Raw genomic sequence first — 21,592 nt, forward strand, 5'->3', positions numbered from 1 at the left:
AGGCGTTGTAGGGAGGTCATACAGGCACGTGGAGGCCACACACACTACTGAGCCTCATTTTGACTTGTTTTAAGGACATTACATCAAAGTTGGATCAGCCTGTGGTGTTTTTTTCCACTTTAATTTTGAGTGTAACTCCAAATCCAGACCTCCATGGGTTGCTAAATTTGATTTCCATTGATAATTTTTGTCTGATTTTGTTGTCAGCACATTCAACTATGTAATGAACTAAGTATTTAATAAGAATATTTCATTCATTCAGATCTAGGATGTCTTATTTTTGTGTTCCCTTTATTTTTTTGAGCAGTGTAATTAAAAATACTTTTGATCAATTTGTGCATTTCTAACCAAATTTTATGTACTTGACAACACATTCCAGAGTGATAATGTTGACATAGCTGAACAAGAGAAATTTAACTGAATGAAATGGTAGCCACCAGTGGTCTTTACAATGTCTTTTCGGTCATATGTTCGCCATTTGGTTTAATGATATAAATGGAACTTGGTTACTAAAGAGGAGTGGATGGATTTAAATAAAAACAAAGATAGCCAAAATATGTATCTTAAGTTTATTTTAAATTCATAAATCATTTCAAATGTTTAGCTCCTTAACCAATGAACGTGCCATCTTTTTGCAATACGTTTGACCACCACTATTAAATTCCATATCAAAATCTGAAGTAACCTCTAAAAGTTGGAAATTCTATATCAATAGCAACTGCTTTTTCATATTTAAGAGAAGGAAATGTAAACGTCTAACAGAAAATGAATTTCATTCTCTTTCAAGGCAACAAGATATACTTCTGAATAAAACAGACCTCTCAATAATTTATGATGATTTTACAATTGAGTATAAAGCTTTTTTTCATCCATAAACGGACCCTTACTTTTTTGAGCAGAAATCTTTTTTCATAGAATTCAACATCATATTTTTGCCAACAAAAATAGTTAATAATTTTGCCATCTATTCCAATTCAAACTAAGATTTTATAAAGCTGGTTTAAACTAAACTAAATTGAATTAATAACATTAATAGTGACAATATCAATCTTTGGTTTCTCTAGAATTGGAACTGATTTTGATAGCTTATCAAGAATTTTCTAGCTTAATCAGTTGTTTATGTAAAACATTTCAAATATATACGCTACCTAATCAAATCAGGTAGGGTTGCAGTAACTGTTGAATAAATTCAGGCAAAAAATTAAGTTGTTAAAATAGTACATATCGAACTAAGTGCTAATACTCCACTTTACAACTTAAAAAGCAGCTGTGTTTTCTTGTGCAAGTTAAATGCTATTGCAAATTTAGTTTTCATTTAAATTGCCTTCTGCAACCTGATGCTCTCTCCAAATGTGCTAAAGTACGTTAGCTAGAAGTTGATATGGAAAGTGCTGGGTTGAAAGAGGCTGCAATACTGGAATTATGGGAAGAGAAATAATTTTTAGAAAAGGTTAATCTTCAAGTTTGATAAATTAAGTCCAGATGTCTAAGATTATAAAAATATCAACTCTGTTAATTCATTTCATTTAAATATATATTAAGGCTTTTGACAATTCAGTTGCACAGATTTAGTGTTCATCCTTTTTTTCTCTCTTTTGTACAGCTTTATTTTCATCTTTTTCAGTAATCTTATAATCATCCAGGACTGCGTGGCCTGTTTCCTTTGCAGTTTTCTTGACCATAGCTTTGATTCCAATATGGTCAATATTAAAAGCTGTTACACCAACATTGATGGCAGAACTCACAGCATTATTTGTAGCTTGGCCAGCATCGTCCCCATACCTAAGAAGGAAAATGTAAGACTTAATTTTTAGCTCAGTACAATTAAGGAAAGCTGTTTTATACATATTCCCATGTGGAGTTGCTTGCTACCCCACAAAGCAGGATGCATGGCAGCCAAATGGCAGAAATGGGGGGGGGGGAGAGATAGGCAGGCGGGGAAGGTTGGAAAAAAAACCCAACCTTACTAAGACTCAGGGCTGGTAGGGATCAATCCTGGAATGGCTTATATTGGGGATGGGTACTTAACAAACCACGATTCTGTTAATAATGGCAACAGGGATGACAGGATTGCAGTCACTAAGTGATCCCGTCATGTGACATTTGCTTTATGATCACATTGAAAGTCCTGTCCCAATTGTGATTGTAAATTAAGGACTACTTGTACAACAAAATGTAGGCAATAACAGTTCTATTTCGGATATAGGTTTATCTTTTGTTCGCTTTATTTTAAAATGGTATGAGATCTATTTAGAAGATAAACATGATGGCTTTTATTTTTTTATAAATATGATTACTCTTGTGACTTTGTTAAAGATAAATTTAAGATGTACGTATATTCTTTTAATCTTTAACTGTTATATTTCATGATAAACAAAAACATTATATGTAAGCATTTTCATTTCTTAGTTGGTCATGCTGGAACCTATTACCCTATTTTCCATAGAAATATCATTTAAAAAAAACCCTGGAAACGGAATTGCTTGAATTGCCTGAAAGATACATTGTATCCCTAAGAAGAGAAGAGAAAAGTGGCGGAGAAAGCTGTCAAGGGAAAACTTTTTTTTTTATTCACTCTCCCACCCCATAGAAATAGCAGACGGAGACCTGGAAAATATATTTGGGCACCGAAGGTAATTCAACTTGAAAGTTATGAGATAAAGGATTTTTGGACTTTGGATTTAACAACTTCAGAAATTGGAAAAGCCGTATTTGAGGTATGGATTTCTGAGCGTTTAAAGGGAAATTGCTGTTGTAAGTGGGGGGAGAGGAAAAAAAAATTTTGGAGCAGAGCTTGAAAAAGGAGGAGACTGCCTAGAACTTTAAAGAAAGATATACTTTAATGGGAACTTTTTGACCAATCAGTAACCCCAGAAAGAGAAATAGAAGGGGAAAAAAAGTATTAAAAGAAATAGTTTATTTGGATCTTTTAGTGACTTTGGAATTTTTTGGAATTATTCTTGATTAAAAACACTTGGGTGGTTGTTTTTGAAGAAGTTTTTCTCTTCATGATGGCATTGCTTCTGGATGAACTAAAAATTCAGTATCAAAAATATAAAAAAGAAGAGCAAGATGGAAAAGACACTTTGGGCACTCTTTTTCAATTTCTAGAAATGGCGGTATGCACTTATGAAAAACTGACTACGCAGCAGGATGACTGGAATAAAGAAGAAGAAGAAGAAGCCATTTTGGTTGAACAATGGGTTTTCTTTGGGGAGGAGGAGGAAGAGGAAAAGAAAAGGGGGATTTTAAGGTTTGAGAAAACAATCCAAAAAGAGAAAAATGAGATGAAAGGTGGATATAAGGTTAGAAAACAACAGAAAGGGGGTAAGCAGAAGAAGAAAAGGGAGGAGGAGAGACAATGGGGTAAAAAAGGCAAGGAGAAAAATAAACAAGAGAGAAAGGAGGGGATGAAAAGCCTTAATGGTGGGAAGCAAGATTTAAAGAAACAAAATCTATTTAGAGACAATGGGTAAATTTAATTGAAAAAGGGATTCTGGAAGGTACATAAGAGTGTATTTTTATATGTGTATTTAGAGTAAAATGTGTATCAATATATATGATTAGCTTTTTAATGGTATCGATGGTGGTTTATATGCTTTTATTTTGTAATTGTAGTGTACTTGTTTTTCTTATAAAATTTATTGTGTAATTTTAGAATGTACTAATCAGAATCCCAATATAATTATAATAATTAATAAATATAATAATTATATTAAACATTATTAAGCTAGGGGAAAGAGTCAAAGGCGTTACTCCAATCAGTGTACAGGAGAAGTATATTTAAAGAGAAAAGATGGATGGATAACTGGAAAAGAACAGACAAAGAATGATAAGTATTATGAATTGTATTGAGATAAGATAAATAAAATAAAACTAAGAAAGATAAAAGAGGGAAGAAGCTATATAGAAAATTGAAAATGGTAATAAGATATGGAATGATATATAAAGTAAATATGATTTTTGAATTTGCGTCTGTGCGAAGAGTTTTAACCCGGGATCAAGCAGCTTTCAGAAAAGATGTTTTATGTTTTTTTATGTTTTGTGTCTTGTATGTTGGTGTACTGTTTTTTGAAAGGCAAAAAATTTTAATTAGTAAGAAATATAATCTGGATAATAGAATGAAAAGGAGAAATTGGGATAAGATATGAAGTTGAGCAGATATTGTAAATATATATATTACAATTTGGAAATATTTTGTATGTCCTACTGGTCTTTCCAGAAAGATCTTTTATGTTATTATGCCTTGATTGTCTGTGTGTTCTGTAAAGTTAATAAAATTTGTTTTTTTAAAAAAGAAATATCATTTAAAATAATGCAAAGCAGAATAAAAGTGAGAAACATCTAGACAGCCTGTTCACTAAAGCCAGTGGAAGCACATGACTGATCTTGCCCAATTTCAAAAATGAGACAAGTCACAACAGGCTTGTGTTTGAGTGGGAGATCTTGGCTGTTAAGTTAGACTGCAAGGTTCAAAATACATCCCAGAAGGCAATGCAACCATTTGTATTGCTGAATTGTTGCTAAGAAAATGATAGGAATGTGTCCATCTAGTCATTGGGAATACAGCCTAACTCTAGCAGGCGAGCAAGCAAAACCAACAAACCACCCCGACTCCAGCCTGTGGAAAAATAATCTTCCACGAAATTGGTCCCCAGTGCCAAGAAGGTTGAAGGCTGCTGCTCTACAACGTATTATGTAGAAAGGCTCTATTAAAGGATTATTTCAGTCCATGTTACTTCTGGCATTGCAGAGAAGAAAAATATTTGGGGACAGATTCTTCAGCAACAAAGCCATTTTTACTTATTCCATATTTCTATATAATTGAGAAAACTATATATTTATATCACAATAATGTGCAATTAAGCAAGTGACACAAAGTACTTTTATGGAATTGTTATTCCCTAACACTCAGCTCAGTTATTATTTATGCAGAAGAGGAAAACACTTACTTGTACTTTACTGTCTGAACTGTCTCTGTAGATACGTTTTTAGCAATGCATTTTGCAGCACATTCCAAACCCTGCCATATTGTTGAAAACCCTGCAAAAATAATTAGAACCAGGAGATAACTAATATATATTGTTTGTTTGTTTGTTTGTATGTATGTATGTATTTACAGTATGTATATGTGTGTGCATGTATATACAAATATGTGTGTGTGTGTGTGTATAAATCAAAATAATTAAATTAAAATGCATTGACAGATGGCTAAGTTAATTTAGTTACCTTGAACTCCGCTTGCTGCTACAACTAGAGCACCATCCAAAGTTGATTTTCCATCTTTATCTTTCTTAAGGGATTCTGGAACCAGTTTACTTCCGTGTTTCTTCACATGAGGGGCTAACTCTCTGCCAACACAACTTGCCACAGAACAAACACCTTCAACTAAAACAGAAAGCATAATTGAAGTTGACATTTTTTATAAGATACTTGGTCCATTCTGTACTCTGTTCAATCAAGCCTTATAAACACATTTTGCCTGACCTTTCCAATGATTTTATTCGTCAGAAGCAGCAATAGAAATGGTAATATTTTGACAGATATTTATTGCCTTTGATTCATAATACAACTCAGATAACGTAGGCTTCTGAAAGGGATACCATCTATCTTGAAAAGGCATTTTAAGTAGAAAAATGGAGTATAAATATTTTAAATAAATATCTAGCAGCATATTAGACAGTTTGATTTAAAACCATTGCAGCTTATCTAGTTTCATTACCTACAGAGATCATATTTGTTCATGTAGTAGTTGATGACAAGACCAAGTCACAAAGACTGAATTATTTGAACTACTCAGAGTTACTTATAAAATAGATGACTTCAACTTCTACCAAGACGCACACTGATTATGAATTATAGGAGTTGAAGCTCAGTACATCTGAAGAACACCGGGCAAAGGCATGTTAGTCAACATAATTTGGACTAATAACAAATTGAGTGTAAGTTTTCTTAGATGAAAAATCATAATTACTAGAAGCTATGTGTCAACTCATAAAACATTCCTATGCCTGTTTAGTAGTTGCCATAAAAAGGGGGGAAAGCGAAAGTCCATTCCAACTCTTATCTTTAAAAGATTGTAACTAAAATACCAGAGTTTTTGCCTGCAAATATATTTAATTGGAGAATGTGAATGACAACACCCAGCCTGTGAACATGCCCAATTGGAGAATCTGGTTTATGAGACACCCAGGGGGAGGGGGGAAACAGGATCACAGATGACAGTAAATTACGTATGCCAGAATTGGCTTCATGCAGGGCAGTGTCAGTATGTCGCCTCTAATGAATCCTTTGAAGTTTTCTGAAGTTTGGCTCGAGAATCATGATTTAATTAGAGCGATTGCTGGAATCCTGACAGCATACTGAAGTTTAGTGCTTTTGTCAATAGAGCAAATTAAAATTGATGGCAAGATTTTACTATATAAATAGATGGTTTTCCCCATCATACTAAACGATGATGTTTAATCATGTTTGGTTAAAAGTCGCAATTGATCATGTATATACACTTCCGTAAGCTATAAAGCAAGTGTACAAAAGTGAACCATCAAAATTTCTTTTGAGCCTATAAAACCCTCCAGACTGGGTAGGACATGTCTGGTTTATGGATTAAAGGGCAAATTACCAGTACTCAAGCTATTTTTCGGACTCAAAGAACATCCTGCTCAAAATTAGGGGCCTGGCCCTACCTATTACACATAGTATGGAGTACAAGTCTCAACAAACTGTTAGCTTTTAGCTAGAAAGCTTTCTTATCTTTGCTTTTGCTAGAAACATACAAACAAATTGATCACAACATTTGAGAAGAATTAACATGTGCTAAAATATGCCTAATGATATGTTTGTAAGAAAGCATAAAATGGTTTGAGATAATTATTAATGAGATTTAAAATTTCTAATTTCTCAGTGAAAGCTTCCATTAATAGTCACATGGTAGTCACCTATGTTTCAATGTTCCCAACTCTCTTTGGTTTTTTCTTAATATTTATTTAAAAAAAGACAAAAATCGGACACTACAAAACATAAGAAACCATGCTAAACAGCTCAGGATTTTCCCAAGGAAACTGGATTTCCATGTCTTACCCAAGAACTGACTGACTTTGACTGCTCCTCCTGTAGCTTGCCTTGCCACATGCAGTCCCTTTGCTACAGTTGGGTTGACCTCCAAAGGTTTTTCTTCTGGGTGAATGTGTTCTCTTAATTTAGAGGCTCCTTTATGGATTGCTTTTCCGGTATATTCTGCTCCTTTGACCAGACCCCAGCTCAACCAGGATGCTCCTTTATGAAAACATATCAAACAGTATTTATGTAGTAATATTATCAAGAATTAGTCCTCAGGACAAAATTTTGTTCCTGTTAACTCTAACCAAAGCTTTTATTGTTTATTCAAATTGCAATACTAGGAGATTCATATAGCCAGACATCTTCTCTTCCCCCACATGGTCTCAAGGAGTCAAAAATCTCTCTGAAATGAAAATAGGCATGGGATCACTTCTAAGTCATGGTATATAATTGGAGAATCAGTGTCTCCTAGACATCTGACAGAGTTGAGCATCTAAATGAATATCTTGGTTCAGATCACCATTTGAATTTTAGTCACTGAACGGTCAGGAAATTACTTTGGTTTATAGGTGGTCTTTGATTTACAATCACAACTGAGCCCAAAAATGTTGTTGCTAAGTAAAATATTTAAGCGAGTTTTGCCCCATTATATGACCTTTTATGCTACAGTTGTTAAGTGAATCACTGCAGTGTAACAATTGTAGTAACACAATTGTTAAGTGAATGTGGCTTCCCCATTGGCTTTGCTTGTCGGAAGGTCACAAAAGGTGATCATGTGATCCCAGGACATTGGAACCGTCATAAATATGAGTCAGTTGCCAAGCATCCGAATTTTGATCACACGACTATGGGGACACTGCAACAGTTGTAAGTGTAAAAAACGGTCATAAATCACTTTTTTCAGTGCTCTTGTAACTTTGAACAGTCACTAAATGAACTTTTGTAAATCGAGGCCTACCTGTACTTGTTATCTTTTAAAAGAATTTTCCTTGCCTATCTGAAAATATTTTTAAGAATCAGATTTTAAAACAAGAACTTACCAGTACAGATAATCCTCAGTTAACATAAGTAATTGGGATCAGAATTTCCATTACTAAGTATTGCAGTTATAAAACACAATGTCACATGACCAGATTGTTTAGTGAAATAAGTCCACAAGACTTTGGCTGGTGTGCAAGCAAAGGCCCTGCCTGCGCAGGGCACAAGAGATGTCCCAGTTGCACCAATATGAAAGAAGACCATGACCAGTATAGCAGTGGTAGTATAGCAGTGGTGACGCAGCAAAGGTGGGTAAGGCCAGGCTGTGAAGGTAGCTGGCAGCAGGTGGCCAAAAGGTCATAAATGTGCAGGTGGATCTAAGTGGGTCCGAATTTTGTTCATGTGACCACAGGGATGCTGCAACAGCTAGAACTACCAGGACTGCTTGTAAGTCCCTTACTACAGCACTGTTGTAACTGAGTCGTTGCTGAACAAATGGATGTTAAGGGAAGACTACCTATGCTAAACCTCTGCTTTTCTGCCTCAGAGTCACACTAGTATGTTAAATTCAAACCTGACTTTCAACTAATGAAAATTAGCCCAAGTCAATTTTTAGGAAGGTGTTCATACTACACAGTAATTTTTCTTCAGCCAAATCTCTAAGCAATTAAAGAAAGTAATTGCAACCTATGTTTTCAAATCCATTAAAATAAATATTATCAAATGATAGATATTTGCACCATCTAGATGTCACTCTGGAACTGAAGGGTGAAACCGGAAGCCAACTATTTAGTTTTTAAATATATTTTTTAAAAAACCATCTTTGCATTAATGTAACTAATAATGAACACAAATTATGTTTTACTGCAATTTCTGTTTACAGGATTATAACATGGTTTTAGTAAAAATTGGATTTACTCAACTGTTTATTACCTATCATGGTTTTAGTCATAAAATTGACATAATAGCAAGAGATAAATTAAGCATTAGTGCAGATTTACTCAACCTACAGATGCACAGAGACTATAACTTCCATAAGACCTAGCCATTCTTGGAAATTTCCAACACATAGTATCTAAAGACTAGTGTTTTCTTCAAAGTCTGAGAATACCTGATAAGATGCCATGAGCTATTTTTTCACTCCAGTCAGGTAATTCACGATCTCTCTCTTCAGGCACTGGTTGAATATGTACAGTTTGACCAAGGTTGATCACATCACTTGAGGCTTCAGCATGCTAATATGTGAAATTAATATCCACAAAAATAAAAACAGAAAACCAAAGAAAAACACTTATATATTAAATCATATCATCCTACAGAGAATTTACTTGTGACCAAAACATTTTCTGTTTTGCAATATGTACATTTTAGAATATTATTGAATTTGACAAAGTATTGCATAACAGGTCTGCATATTTAAAAATCTTTCTCCTCTTAATAATTTGAGCATTATCCTTTGATAAACTTTACAGATTTTATAACCTTCTCACTGATAATATGCTTAAATATTTTTTAAAAAATAATGTTTCTCGGACTTGCTATCATGATTAGGAATTTTACTTAAATGTTTTAAAATGCTGATAAAGTCAAAATAAAGTAAAATTTGGGAAATCTAAATCCCAATAGATCTAATAATCATTAGATTCAGGGAAAGACATTCTACACAAAGAGATTCCCTCTAGAAATCTTGATTTGGATGATTTCTAAGTTATTTATTACTTCCTATCTATTTTGCGCTGATGGACCCTACATGATCTAACCACTTTAATCAACATGTTTAATGGGAAGGATTGTTGGAAGTTCTAGTTCAATAACATCTGGAGGTTCACCTACTCTCCAGCTTTGTTTTAATTAATTTCAATTGAGAGCCTTTAAAACAGCATATCTTATATTTGATTACTAATAGCTTTACATTTATTTCTACTTAAGTAGGTACAATAGAAAGGTTATATAGAAAGTATTCTTTCAGCTTAAAGAAAAAAACTCACTATTTCATTCAGTGCTCTTATTTGTCTTTAAAAATTGCAATCCTTTGTTCAACTGTTCAAAATTGAAAGATGATATTCTGGGTTTTTCCCACCCCACCCCCAGAACAAGAATAAGAAGGGTGAATGAATTTCTATGTGTTCTGTCCTCACAAACAAAATAAAAACATTCATTCTATTTATTCTGGGTTTTTCTCACACTGGCACAGCCAGGAATAGAACAAATACAATCATGTGATAGTTGGGTGGCCCTTTTGTCAAAGATGTTACCAGCTGTACATTTTGGATTAAGAATCAGACATCAATAATAAAAATGTCGAGGTAAATTAATTTCAAGATTGAGAAGGTGAGATAAAATGTACAACCTTTATCACTGCTATAATCAATTAAGTCTCCAAAGATGCTATATTATTTTGGTATAATCTCTCATCAATATCTCAATATTAATGAGTATATGCATATAATGCAAATTCTAAATAGAACATTTATCTTGTACATTCATTAAATAATTGCACATTCATAGAATAGGGCTATTTAATAAATGCTGGATTGATATCATTATGGATCATTATTAGTTAGCATATGTTTATTGGTTAAAAATGGAACAGGAATGAAATGTATTTACTCTATATTAATGATTAATTCTCAGTAAATTCATTAAAAGATTAATGTGAAACTGAAAGAGATATTAAGCCAGATCAGTGTTTTCTTATGCCACAAAGGTGTACCTGAAAAGGTATATTGTTTTTAAACATATTTTATTAGTTGGTCATTCAGAATTTATAAGTTTTATAACAGCTGAAAAATAATGTAATACTGAATCTGATAATAATTTAAAAATTGAATCATCTGACCAGAATTGTTAATGGCTAAAATTTACAACATCATTTTAAAAAATATAAAAATGGACATTTTCCAAAAAGAATTGCTAATCCACTTTCTGTATGATTTTTTTTTAATTGGAGCTGCTTTTAAATATGAATCATTGCAGGAAACTGTTTTAAGAAATTCACACAACATGCAAGCTAAAAATAAATGTCTATATTTAATTATAACATAATTTGTGAATTAGGCTCCTAATCTACACTCTTAAACAGTGAAGAATGGAAGAGTAAGCAGGCATAAAACTTCACTGATAGGTCTGAGGAGATTACTGTATTGTACACTGAAAATATAAAAGGACTGATGACCTCAGGTCACATAGTATCATGATAAACTATACATGATTTATAACTTTGAACTCTCTATGAATTTGACAATTGACTTATTCATATTCCTCAACTGGGCCTGTTAGGTTTTAATAATCCTTTATGTAATTGTATACTGGGTTTCCTTATTGACAGGTCCCAGTTTTTGCAAATTGTAAGGAAAATTTCCAACTCTATCTCCTTGAGTACAAGTTCCCCACAGGGCTATGTCTTGAGTCTACTATTGTTCACCTTGATGACTCACGACTACTGTGCCAAATCTGCTGCAAATCATATTGTGAAGCATATGGATGACACTGCAGTGGTGGGTCTTATCCAGGACGACAATGAAGATGCATGTACGGAAGAGGTGAAGGCTCTGGTGGACTGGTGCAATAAAAGTAATCAGGTTCTAAATGTTAATAAAACAAAGGAGATCATCATAGATTTTAGAAAGAGCCGGCATGGTCATACTCCACTCAGTATCAAGGATGCAGCTATAGAAGTGTTTTGACAGTATTAAGTATCTGGCGGTGCAGATAACTAACAATCTGAACTGGTCTGTCCACATGTCATCCTTAGTGAAGCGTGCAAACCGGTGTCTGCATTCCCTGCATCGGATGAGGAAAGCACATCTTTCTCCTTCTGTCCTGGCCAGTTTACAAAGGTATGATTGAGAGCATTTTAACAAACTGCATCACTGTTGGGTTTGGTGGCTGCAATGCCTCAGAGAGAAAGTCCATTCAGAGAGTGGCAAGGATAACTAAAGTAAGTTATCTAAAGTAGACTAAAGTAAGTTCGATTCCTGTCATTCAGGATACTGCTTATAAGCATTATGTGCTTAGAGCTCAAAGCATTGTCAGAGACCCCATACACCTACTTCATGGTCTGTTTCTGTTGCTCCCCTCTGGGAGGAGGTTTTGAAGTATTTCTAGCAGGACTACCAGATTCTCTCTCGCCATGTACATGTATACATCATTGTTTCTCCGTGTCATATATGTGGGTAAATGCATAATTTTGTATTTATTTATTTTGTCATGTTTATGTAGTGTATATTAGAGGAGGAGACCCTATGAGAGCTGTATGAAACAAAATTTCATTTTAATGTATGCCGATTAGTCTACATTCAAAGTGTCAAAGTTATTCTAAGCCTGTCAGGGTTAAAACTCTTTTTATATCTGGGTTTACATATTGTATATAATATTTTATCAGTCAACATTAATAGTGTCAACTCTCCATCTAATTGTTATTATAGTGTTTGAAGTTAGATATAGTTTGGATTTATATTCATTGAAGTGTCTCTACTATATTCTTTCTAGCAATTTAGGTCCATCTCATTATTTCCAACATTCAACTGTTCTATTCAATTGTTGTCCAGTTCTACTGTCAGACATCTTTTAGCATGTGTTTTCCTAAACATGACAAACATACATTGACTGCCAAACGATCATTCTCCAAATTCCCAATTTTTTTACATGTATCTAATATTTATTGATTCAATAAAATTGGCTCACGAAGTAAGCTTTTTGGTGACATATGTATTCTACAATAAATAAATATATTGCACATTGCAAAACAAGGGTAATTTGTAAAACTTTGCCACCACCATTAAATCATAGTCCTCAAATTTACCTTTGTTCCAAGATCTGATATCTGTTTTAACATATCCTCAAAAAGCTCTTTGTAAGACCTTTGGCATCCTGATGGAAACCCTACTCCCTCATGGGATCTTGGAGCCTGTAGTACCATATCAAGGACATCAACAGTTTGAAGGCTCACAAAGAATCCATTGTGCATTCTTTCACAATAACAGCAAATAATTCCCTTATAAAATTATCCTTTTTAAATAAGATGCATGCAAGTGAATTCAGACATTAATAAGGACCTCGTTTTTATACTATGAGATCAATAAAAATTCAGATTTTAGAACCAGAATACCCAATGTGAATAAGCAAATAAAAGTTAAAGAAAAAATAAACTGTAATTAAACCAACTATTGTTTACTATTAAACAATAGATCTCCAAATGTCTACAAAGGAGAATGTAGTTTCATATTTAAAGATTATCACTTTAATCAATAAGGTGTGGCAATAATTACGTGCTTTTATATACATATTAGATGACTATCTCTTCTATTATCGTCAGCTAAATTTTCTACCATCCTAACAATTCCAATTTTTCTTTTCATTTTATGAATGGGCTAAATAAATTATATTTTCATAATCTTATACTAAAATATCTGGTTTAAAAGGATGTTCTTTTAAAATATCTGTAACAGATTTTGTTTATTCTTTATTCTATTATAAACAACTGGACTATTCCCATCATTTTTGTTGTAATAGTGTCTTCCTGAATCTACCTGAAGGTTTTTTGGGATAAGGGAAGAGGAAAATTTAAATAATGTAATTATGCAAAATGTATAATTTTAGCATCCTACTCATAATTAAATCCCATAAGCAAAATCAATAAAATGTCAATGACTTTAAAAGGATGCAACAGATGTTTTAAAATGTCAAATTATAGAATAGAACCAATACTCTTCCACAATACAGCTGTATTTTCTTAGAAATCACTTTGTCTTGTTCATGTCAACTAGGCTGCTATAGAACTGACATAAATATACAGGGATGCTGTCTAACAACAACACATGCTGGATGATATGAGTAGAAATTCCAGTGCACCGATTAAAATTCTGTGGAACGGCTACATGAAATAAGTGTCTACCTGTATTCTAAGGTCAGTCATCTGTTTCAACAGATCTTCAAATAGTTCTCGATCAGCGATTGGAAGTTCTGAAGACAACACTACTCCTACATAGGATCCTGATACCTGTGACATCATATCAGGGAACATATAGACCCCAGAGCTGCATGAGAGAACAGGAGATTGGCTGCACATAAGAGGATATATCCAGTCACAAACCTGGAAGAGAGAGTATTTAATGAATAAAATACATTGCTTAATTTAAATAATCAATATAATAAACAAATCTCATACTTTCATGGCTCCTTTTTTAGAAGGTCTTTGTTGAAGGGGACCAGGAATTACATTTATAAGGCTCTTTTCAGAACTATACATGTATAGCTTTCAGTGTATGAAATGGTCCCAAAGAACTTAACCAGTTATAATTGTGCCCCACTGTGTCCTAGATATTATCCCCACATAATGCCTTCAGCCTTTAATTATATACATAACCTTCTGTGCAACTGATATAGACTGTCTTAACATATACTAGAGAATCTTTAAAAGCCAGGCTTTTCTAGCAGAGGTTTAACAAAAAGCTAGCATTGTATGATAATGGTTTTTGTTAAAGCGAGTGAAATGTATATACAGTACATGGTCTGGTCTGGTTCATATCAAGTCATATTAAGTAACCCTTGAGGTGACACATATGCTTTAACAGTAGCTCTCCAGCACTTCCTCAATACGCATGGAAAGCTGACTTCAGCTTCGACTTACAGCTAGCTAAACAGATTTTTCATGGCTTCTGAAGTATTGACATTCTTTAGAATGCCTGATGAAAATGGAAGTTCAAAGTAAAATATATGCTGAAGGGAGTGCATAGGTTATAAAGAAGGGGGGAAATTTATCAATGACAATTTAACAGCAAGTCAAGATAAAGATAAACCTCAACATAAGAATAAGTATTAGATTCAGTTGCATGTATGGGGCTCATGAATGCCTATTAGCCTACACACTAAGTTTGCTTTGGCCTTTACCTTACTTAAAAAACACCTTAGGAAACACATCTCTATGTGGAACATCCAAAAAATCTTTGAATGAATATAGATGGAAAACAATTATTTCCTAAAGCACAAATAGAACAACTTTGGCCTCCCAAAAACTGCTGGCACTTCCTCAAGACTTTCTATCTAATAGCTTGGGAAGACTATAATCTAAGTTAAGGCATTACCTGAAGGAAAGCAGGAGGACGATTGTGGGCAGTTGCAGCATCTGTATCCAAAAACTTTACAATGCGAAGATATCCAGGATATGAGGGAGCGCTAACTTGTCCATCAGGAGAGACATAGAAAATCTGCACGCCATGGGGAATGAGGATTAATTCATCAGCATCTACTCCAAAATTATCAACAGGAGGTGGCTGAGTACATTTTGTATAGTAATCATCTCCAACAGATGAGAATTCCCCAGACTCTGTCCCATAAGACACAGTATAGTGGCCATCAGTGGCCTCTGGAGTATAAGCAGGAGGTGCTTCATTGGGCATTGAAGTTGATGGACTCACTGCAGCCATTTGCCCTTGGCTTGTAGGTCCGGTATTTCCATGACTTGAAAGTGCTTGAGGGGGTGATGTCAATGAACTGGGCAACGGACGCCTCTCAGGCTTTTCTTTAGATGGAATTGTTGGATATAATTTGGGCATCTCTATATTGGAGCTAATGGCAGTGATATTTGCTTGGGAATTTTCATCTAGAAGTCTCAAACGAGCAGTAACATTTTCTAAAGTTTCTTTCATTTTTTGCTGCATTTGCTTAATAGGTATATCATGGCTCTTGGTGCCTTCAAGACCTTCTGATGGAATACGAACTCCTTTGCTTAAGTGGGTAAGCCCCTGCCTATAGTAATTCTTTGCTGCTTCTATTTGACCCAATTCATCTGCATTCAATGCTTTATTAACAAACACAAAAGCTTTCTTGTACTCATCTTCAATTGCTCTTGCATTTTCATTTTCTTGCATAGCTGAATCCTGACCGTGATCCATTATTGCACACTGAAACATAGAATAAATTAAGTGATGACACTGAACATCAGTGGAAAGTATCTAAATCCAAATGTTAAAGTGAAATCAGCTATACACACAGAACGTTTATGTTAGATGACATCATAAAAGGGTATCAACTGATATTTTTATTAAATAGTTTTCCTTGTCTTTGAGATTGGAGAGTCTGAAGTCCTTCAGATATTGTTCAAATTTAATAATTGAGCCATCAGGATCAAAGGTGACAGATTCAAAAGCATTACTCAGCAGCATCTGCAGAGCTATTAGGTCTGTATTCCTGATCTGCAGCATCATTTATTTAACGTATGTATAGGTTCCCTTAGTCTCAAAAGTAACTCTAAGCATCTTGCAAAGCATAAATAATTAGGATTTAAACAATGAGGCAAAAGCAAAGCATAAATAAGGATTTAAACAATGAGAAGAGAAATTAAGCATGGATCGATTTCTATCAGTCAAGGAATTCTGGATCCTTGGGGTTTAGGAGACGGGCCTTCTCTGTCATGTCACCTATCCTTTGGAATATCTTACCCCTTGAAGTGGGATCAACTCCCACCCTTCTGATCTTCCATAAGGGCCTGAAGACCTGGCTCTGCCAGGTGGCCTGCGGCTCCAACAGGGAAGCAACACACTGGAGTGGTTGATGAATTAAAAGGCAATCTCACTTCCCCCACCCCACACAGCCTGCTTCCTCCCTCCCCATCTTGTGGAGCTCTCACGTCACAATCAGGAAACGGTGAGTTCGATCCTAGATAGAGGCTAATACTTGGAATATGCTCTCCTGCTCAATCAAGGGGTTGGACTAGATGACCTCAAGGTCCCTTCCAACTCGGTTATTCTATGTCTAATTATAATTCTATTTTTATTGTAATTTCCATTTTTATTGCCTTAGAAATATTTGTCTATTATGTATTTAATGCTTTTAATGCTGTAAGCTTCCCAGAGTCACTTTGAAACAAGATAGGTGACAAAACAATTTAATAAATAAAATAAATAAGCAATGATTGCTAAAATAATAGCAGTAGCAATAGTACTTAGACTTAAATACCACTTCACAGTGCTTCACAGCCCTCTCTAAATGGTTTACAGTGTCAGCATATTGCTCCCAATAACTTGGGTCCTCATTTTACCAACTTTGGAAGGATGGAAGGCAGAGTCAACCTTGAGCTGGTGAGATTTTAACTGCCTAACTGCTGGCAGCTGGTGATCAGCAGAAGTAGCCTGCAGTACTGCACTCTAACCACTGTGGCTAATCTTATTGTTGGGGAATAACACAACTGATTAAACACTATTAAATGTAGATCAACAAATGGGTTGCTAAACAGTACACTGTCCCAGGTACTTTTCTTTTTAAAAAAGGAGAACTTCAGGGCTTTCCAAAAATACCAGAGGTTCAGAGCCACACAAACATCAGGAAGAATATTCTTCCACAGGGCAGGAGCATCTCCAAAGTCCTGCAAGATGGCATTACTTTCAGTAACAGAACCTGGAACAAGCTTTACCATGATGGTTTCTTCCCAATGTTGGATATATCTAACTCACTTACAAAAAAATTATGTAATTTTGATCCAACACAAGGAAGATAGAAATGAAGGCCCCCCTCAAGTAAAGCCACCTCCTGAAATTATCCAGGTTTCTTAAGATTCTAAGTTAGCAAAGAAATTTAAAAAAACTTTCTTATTTGCCCATGAACTAGGACGCCTGAGCATTTGCTTTTTCAGCAACTCTTCCAAACTAACAGACTTTTTAACAGCAGTCCTTGCCAATGTCAATAGAAAATTATACACTTCAACATCCTGTCACCTGGAATTCCAGCTTCTGAATAGGCCTAATTCAATAATACATTCATTATGAATATGAAATTAGCTTCTGATTAAAAGAAAAGGAAGTGCTCGTTAACTGCATCTGAATCAAAGTAAACCAACTATAAGGTTTCAATATGGTCAGTTTTAGATACCTCCAAAAATTTTAGTCTTAGATATCATCTAAAGATTGTATATATAATGTGACAGACACAACTGATGTAATTATAGAATTCCAGTGATGAAGTGTTTTATTTTATGGAGGAAACACCACCACCTAATAACTTACTTTTCTAAGTGCAGAAAGATTGACCTCATTCACCCAGGAGAGCAATAACATTTAAACCTCTTAGTTGTAGATTAAACTTGCACAGTTCTGCAGTTCATTTTACAATTATTTAATGTTTTACATTTTGGCTTTAAAAGAGAAAACAATGGTCCTCAATATCTCCATACGCTAATTTAAGCTGAACTTTTATTCAGAAGAAGGTCCACAATCTGCTTATTAGGGGCTACAGCCTTATTTTGAGAATCAGTAATCTTACAGATCTTACTTATCTCCTTTACAGTCAAGTGAAATACAGTCACCATCCGTGACTATATCTCATTTGCCCATCCCTCCTGGAGAATTTCTGTCATTGGATGGTATGAAAACTCAGTGCAGTTATATAAATGGTTCATGGCTGTTTAATTCTTTTTACTGAATAAATCACAATTATGTTCAGATGATATACTAACCTGGAAATAGGCAGTATAATTATTCATACAGCCAAAAATGACTGCTCTTCAGTATCACATGCAAACATCAGTAATGCACTTAAGAAAATATCCTAGTAATGATGTTATGTATAATTTAACTAACTTCTGATTCAAGTTACAAAGTTCTGTCTCAGCTATCAGTATTCTAATCCATGATAATCTACAGGCAATAGACAGAATGGTTTGATCTAGAGCAGATAATATACCATAGTTTACCTAACTAATCCCAAATAGCTATCTTTCTACACACTGCGCGCAGAATTGCCTGTGTTCATGCAAAAGCTGAAACCATAAATGGGCCAAAACCTAATCATGGTTTAGCAAAAAGACCATACTAAAACTACATGACTTATTCTGCTTTAGCAAACTATATAAATATGGCCATTACAATTTGTTTATGTTCCATGATGGAACCATTCTAGGTTCACATCACTAGCTCTGCAAGATATTCGTTGTTTGAGATCCTACCGTCAGGAAGACAATATAGAGTGCTGAAAGCCAGGACAAGTAGATTTAAATATAGCTTTTACCCAAGTGCTGTGATCAGGTTAAATGCAGAGTTATGAATCTGGTGGTCTTAACATATATATCTCCTGGTTGTACAGTTTTTAACTGTTATTTGTTTTAATTTGTTTTACATTGTTATTTGTATATGTCTTTTGGTGTTGTTCAGTTGTATGTTGTGAAAGAGCACCTTATTTTGTTGTTCTCAGGTTTCTGAGTACAATGACAATAAATTTATCTTATATTTTACCAGTTTACTGCTGTGTAGAGGCAAATTTAGATTGCTACAGCTCATTTCTGCACATACTAAATAGAATATGTTCTGCTACCCACAATTTATTGGAGGGCTGGCATGAGCAAATTCTCCCAATTCTGATTTATTCTGAGAATTATACAATGTAAAAGCTAGAACAACTCTTAAGAGGTTATTTAAGCCCTAAATAAATTTTAAGTCAATCCTCTGGCCGCTAGTGAGCAACTCAGGTTAAACAAATAATGATTAACCTATGATTAACCCAATTTCAACAAGAGCTAGATCTATAATATGAAATATAGTATGTCCCCAAATAACCTAAAGTTTTTCACTTGAAATCTGAAGGAGCCCATACTCCTTCAATCCTGTGCACAATTCACCTAGACATAAGTGCTGCTGAACCCTGTGGTAACTAGCTGGTAAATGTTACTGGTTTGAACTTAAACACCACTGAACGAAATCGTCTGAACACACTCAGAGGATCAAGCTCCAAAATAGTTATTTGAATACATCATTAAAAAAAAAAAAAAAGGCAACGCAACCTTCTTTCAACGCTGGGAAGTGAAGTTTCAGACTTCAACGCTGTTTTCAATTATTCAATACTCACGACTCGCCTCCCCAGCCAAGGAACTAACTCAAAACCTCCCGCAAGTCCACAGTCCAGACCACGAGCCGGTGAGTGTTACGGTATTCTTGCTGCCAAGCCTGCACTGACCGCAGGGCCTCTACGCGTCTGCGATCCACAAGTCACTTTCCAGCACCGCAATAGCGCATCCCGGCTGAACCGAAAGGACGGGGGGAGGACGTCGCGAGTGGCTAATGAAACTTTCACCCGTGCTAACGCTCGTTCTCTCATTTCTCCCGCCGGCCGTCTCCGTCCCCCGCCTTCCCCTTTTCACTCACCCGCAACTCCCCCGGGCTTTGCCGCAGAAACACCTGTCCGCTCCAAAGCGGCTGCTTCAGTTGTTGGTGCCGCGGCCCAGGCGGCGTCACGTGAGCAGCTGCCGTCAGCCGACCGTCACCAGACCGGCCTTTCCTCCCCTCAGAAGCTTCTGGTTCGCTTCGGTCCCCTTTGGCCGCCAGGGGGCGCTGCCGCCCCTCCTCCCGAAACCGCGCCTGCTCGCCTTCTAATTACCGTAATTCTTGGAAAATGTAGTGGTTCTTTCCGCTTTGTTGGAGTAAAGTTATAGCTTTCTTTCGGAAAAGAAATGGAGTCCCGGTTTCCTTTCGCTTTGGAACGCTGGGAATTGTACTTTTAAGAAAGTATCCTATTTACTCTTTGTAATATATGATCCCCTCCAGGTGTTTTGGATGCTAACTGCTTTTATTGACTGGCAAACTAGGGGAATTGAGATCCAACTCTATCCTGGGCTCGGGCATGGTTGTCTATGAATCCCTCTTACCTGCTAACCTGTTGCTTCTGTGACTGCGGCTGAAAGTAGTTGTGTACCTTCAGTGGTGTATTAACCATTAAGCAGACTAAGCATGTGCTTAGGGCACCAGGCCCAAAGGGGGCACCACAAAGTTGAGAAGAAGAAAAAAAAACAATGAAGAGTTGTGAAAAATCTTGTTATGTACAAAGGAGGGGTGCACCAAGATTTGTCAGTGCTTAGGGCACCAGTGAGATTAATGGAAAACTGTGTAAAATACGAAGAATAGGAGCCAGGTTGAAACCCAAGACCCTTGTGCCCAAAAAGGTTGTACTTCAAAGCATGGTAGGACTGATAAGAACCAGTTTGGTGTAATGGTTAAGGGGGGGGGGGGTTTCTTCAAACTTGACAGCTTTAAGACTTGTGGACTTCAACACCCAAATTCCTCCTCTAATTATGATAGCTCAGGAATTCTGGGAGTGGAAGTCCACAAGTTTTAAACTAGCCAAGTTTGAAGACCCTTGGGTTAAGGCATTAGACTAAAAAGTGGGGGACTGAGTTCTAATCCTACCCTAGGCACAAAACCAGCTGGTTAACCTGGGCCAGTCACTTTCTCTCAGTTGAACAGAAGGGGAAAATAAAGTATTGTGAAAAGCTGCAATAATTTTTTTTAGAGAAATGAAATTGCTGCCAGCAAATTTTAGAAGGACACAATCATGCAGTAATTATGTATGATGGAGTCTTATGGGAAATACATTCTGATGGGCCTCCAATAAGCCAGTTTGATGGCAAAAACAGGAAGCAATACTAATCAGCTCTGAATCATCAGCATTTTCATTTTCATATAATACACCAGAGGGATGCTAGAACAGGAGGATTGTGATATGTTAGAAGTGTAATTAAACCCAATTTGGGAGTGCTAAACAAAAATTTTAAAGTATGCTTTGCTTTCAAAAT

The 21,592-nt window shown here is 35.5% G+C and overlaps 1 protein-coding gene across 8 annotated transcripts; it reads right to left on the reverse strand.

The window, feature by feature from the left end:
• Window positions 1-555: 555 nt before the first annotated feature.
• SPART (spartin) lies at window positions 556-20,333 on the reverse strand. Of its 8 annotated transcripts, none has more exons than XM_026708841.2 (9): window positions 20,169-20,327; window positions 15,123-15,941; window positions 13,934-14,131; window positions 12,842-12,946; window positions 9,149-9,272; window positions 7,081-7,275; window positions 5,230-5,388; window positions 4,953-5,043; window positions 556-1,782 (listed from the first exon to the last, which is right to left on the reverse strand). In XM_026708841.2, the coding sequence occupies exons 2-9, from the start codon at window positions 15,930-15,932 to the stop codon at window positions 1,569-1,571; spliced, it is 1,896 nt and encodes a 631-aa protein (XP_026564626.1). In that variant the 5' UTR covers window positions 15,933-15,941; window positions 20,169-20,327; the 3' UTR covers window positions 556-1,568. The 8 variants fall into 8 exon arrangements, with proteins under 8 accessions (XP_026564626.1, XP_087793372.1, XP_087793373.1 ...); XM_087937246.1 differs by having other exon boundaries at window positions 20,098-20,181; XM_087937247.1 differs by lacking the exon at window positions 20,169-20,327 and adding an exon at window positions 19,873-19,985.
• Between the last annotated feature and the right edge of the window lie 1,259 nt (window positions 20,334-21,592).

This window comes from Pseudonaja textilis, chromosome 7 (genome assembly GCF_049901715.1).
Source record: "Pseudonaja textilis isolate UNSWEBS1 chromosome 7, rPseTex1.2, whole genome shotgun sequence".
Lineage (NCBI taxonomy): Eukaryota > Metazoa > Chordata > Lepidosauria > Squamata > Elapidae > Pseudonaja > Pseudonaja textilis.

Bases quoted from the DNA above. Each gene is read 5' to 3' on its own strand.
- SPART (XM_087937246.1), bottom strand. From the start codon at position 20,121: ATGAGAGAACGAGCGTTAGCACGG. The intron at 14,132-15,122 runs GTAATGCCTTAA...TCTCTCTTCCAG, and splicing joins GTCCTCCTGCTTTCCTTCAG to GTTTGTGACTGGATATATCC. The intron at 5,389-7,080 runs GTAAGACATGGA...TTTCTGTTTTAG, and splicing joins CAAAGTCAGTCAGTTCTTGG to TTGAAGGTGTTTGTTCTGTG.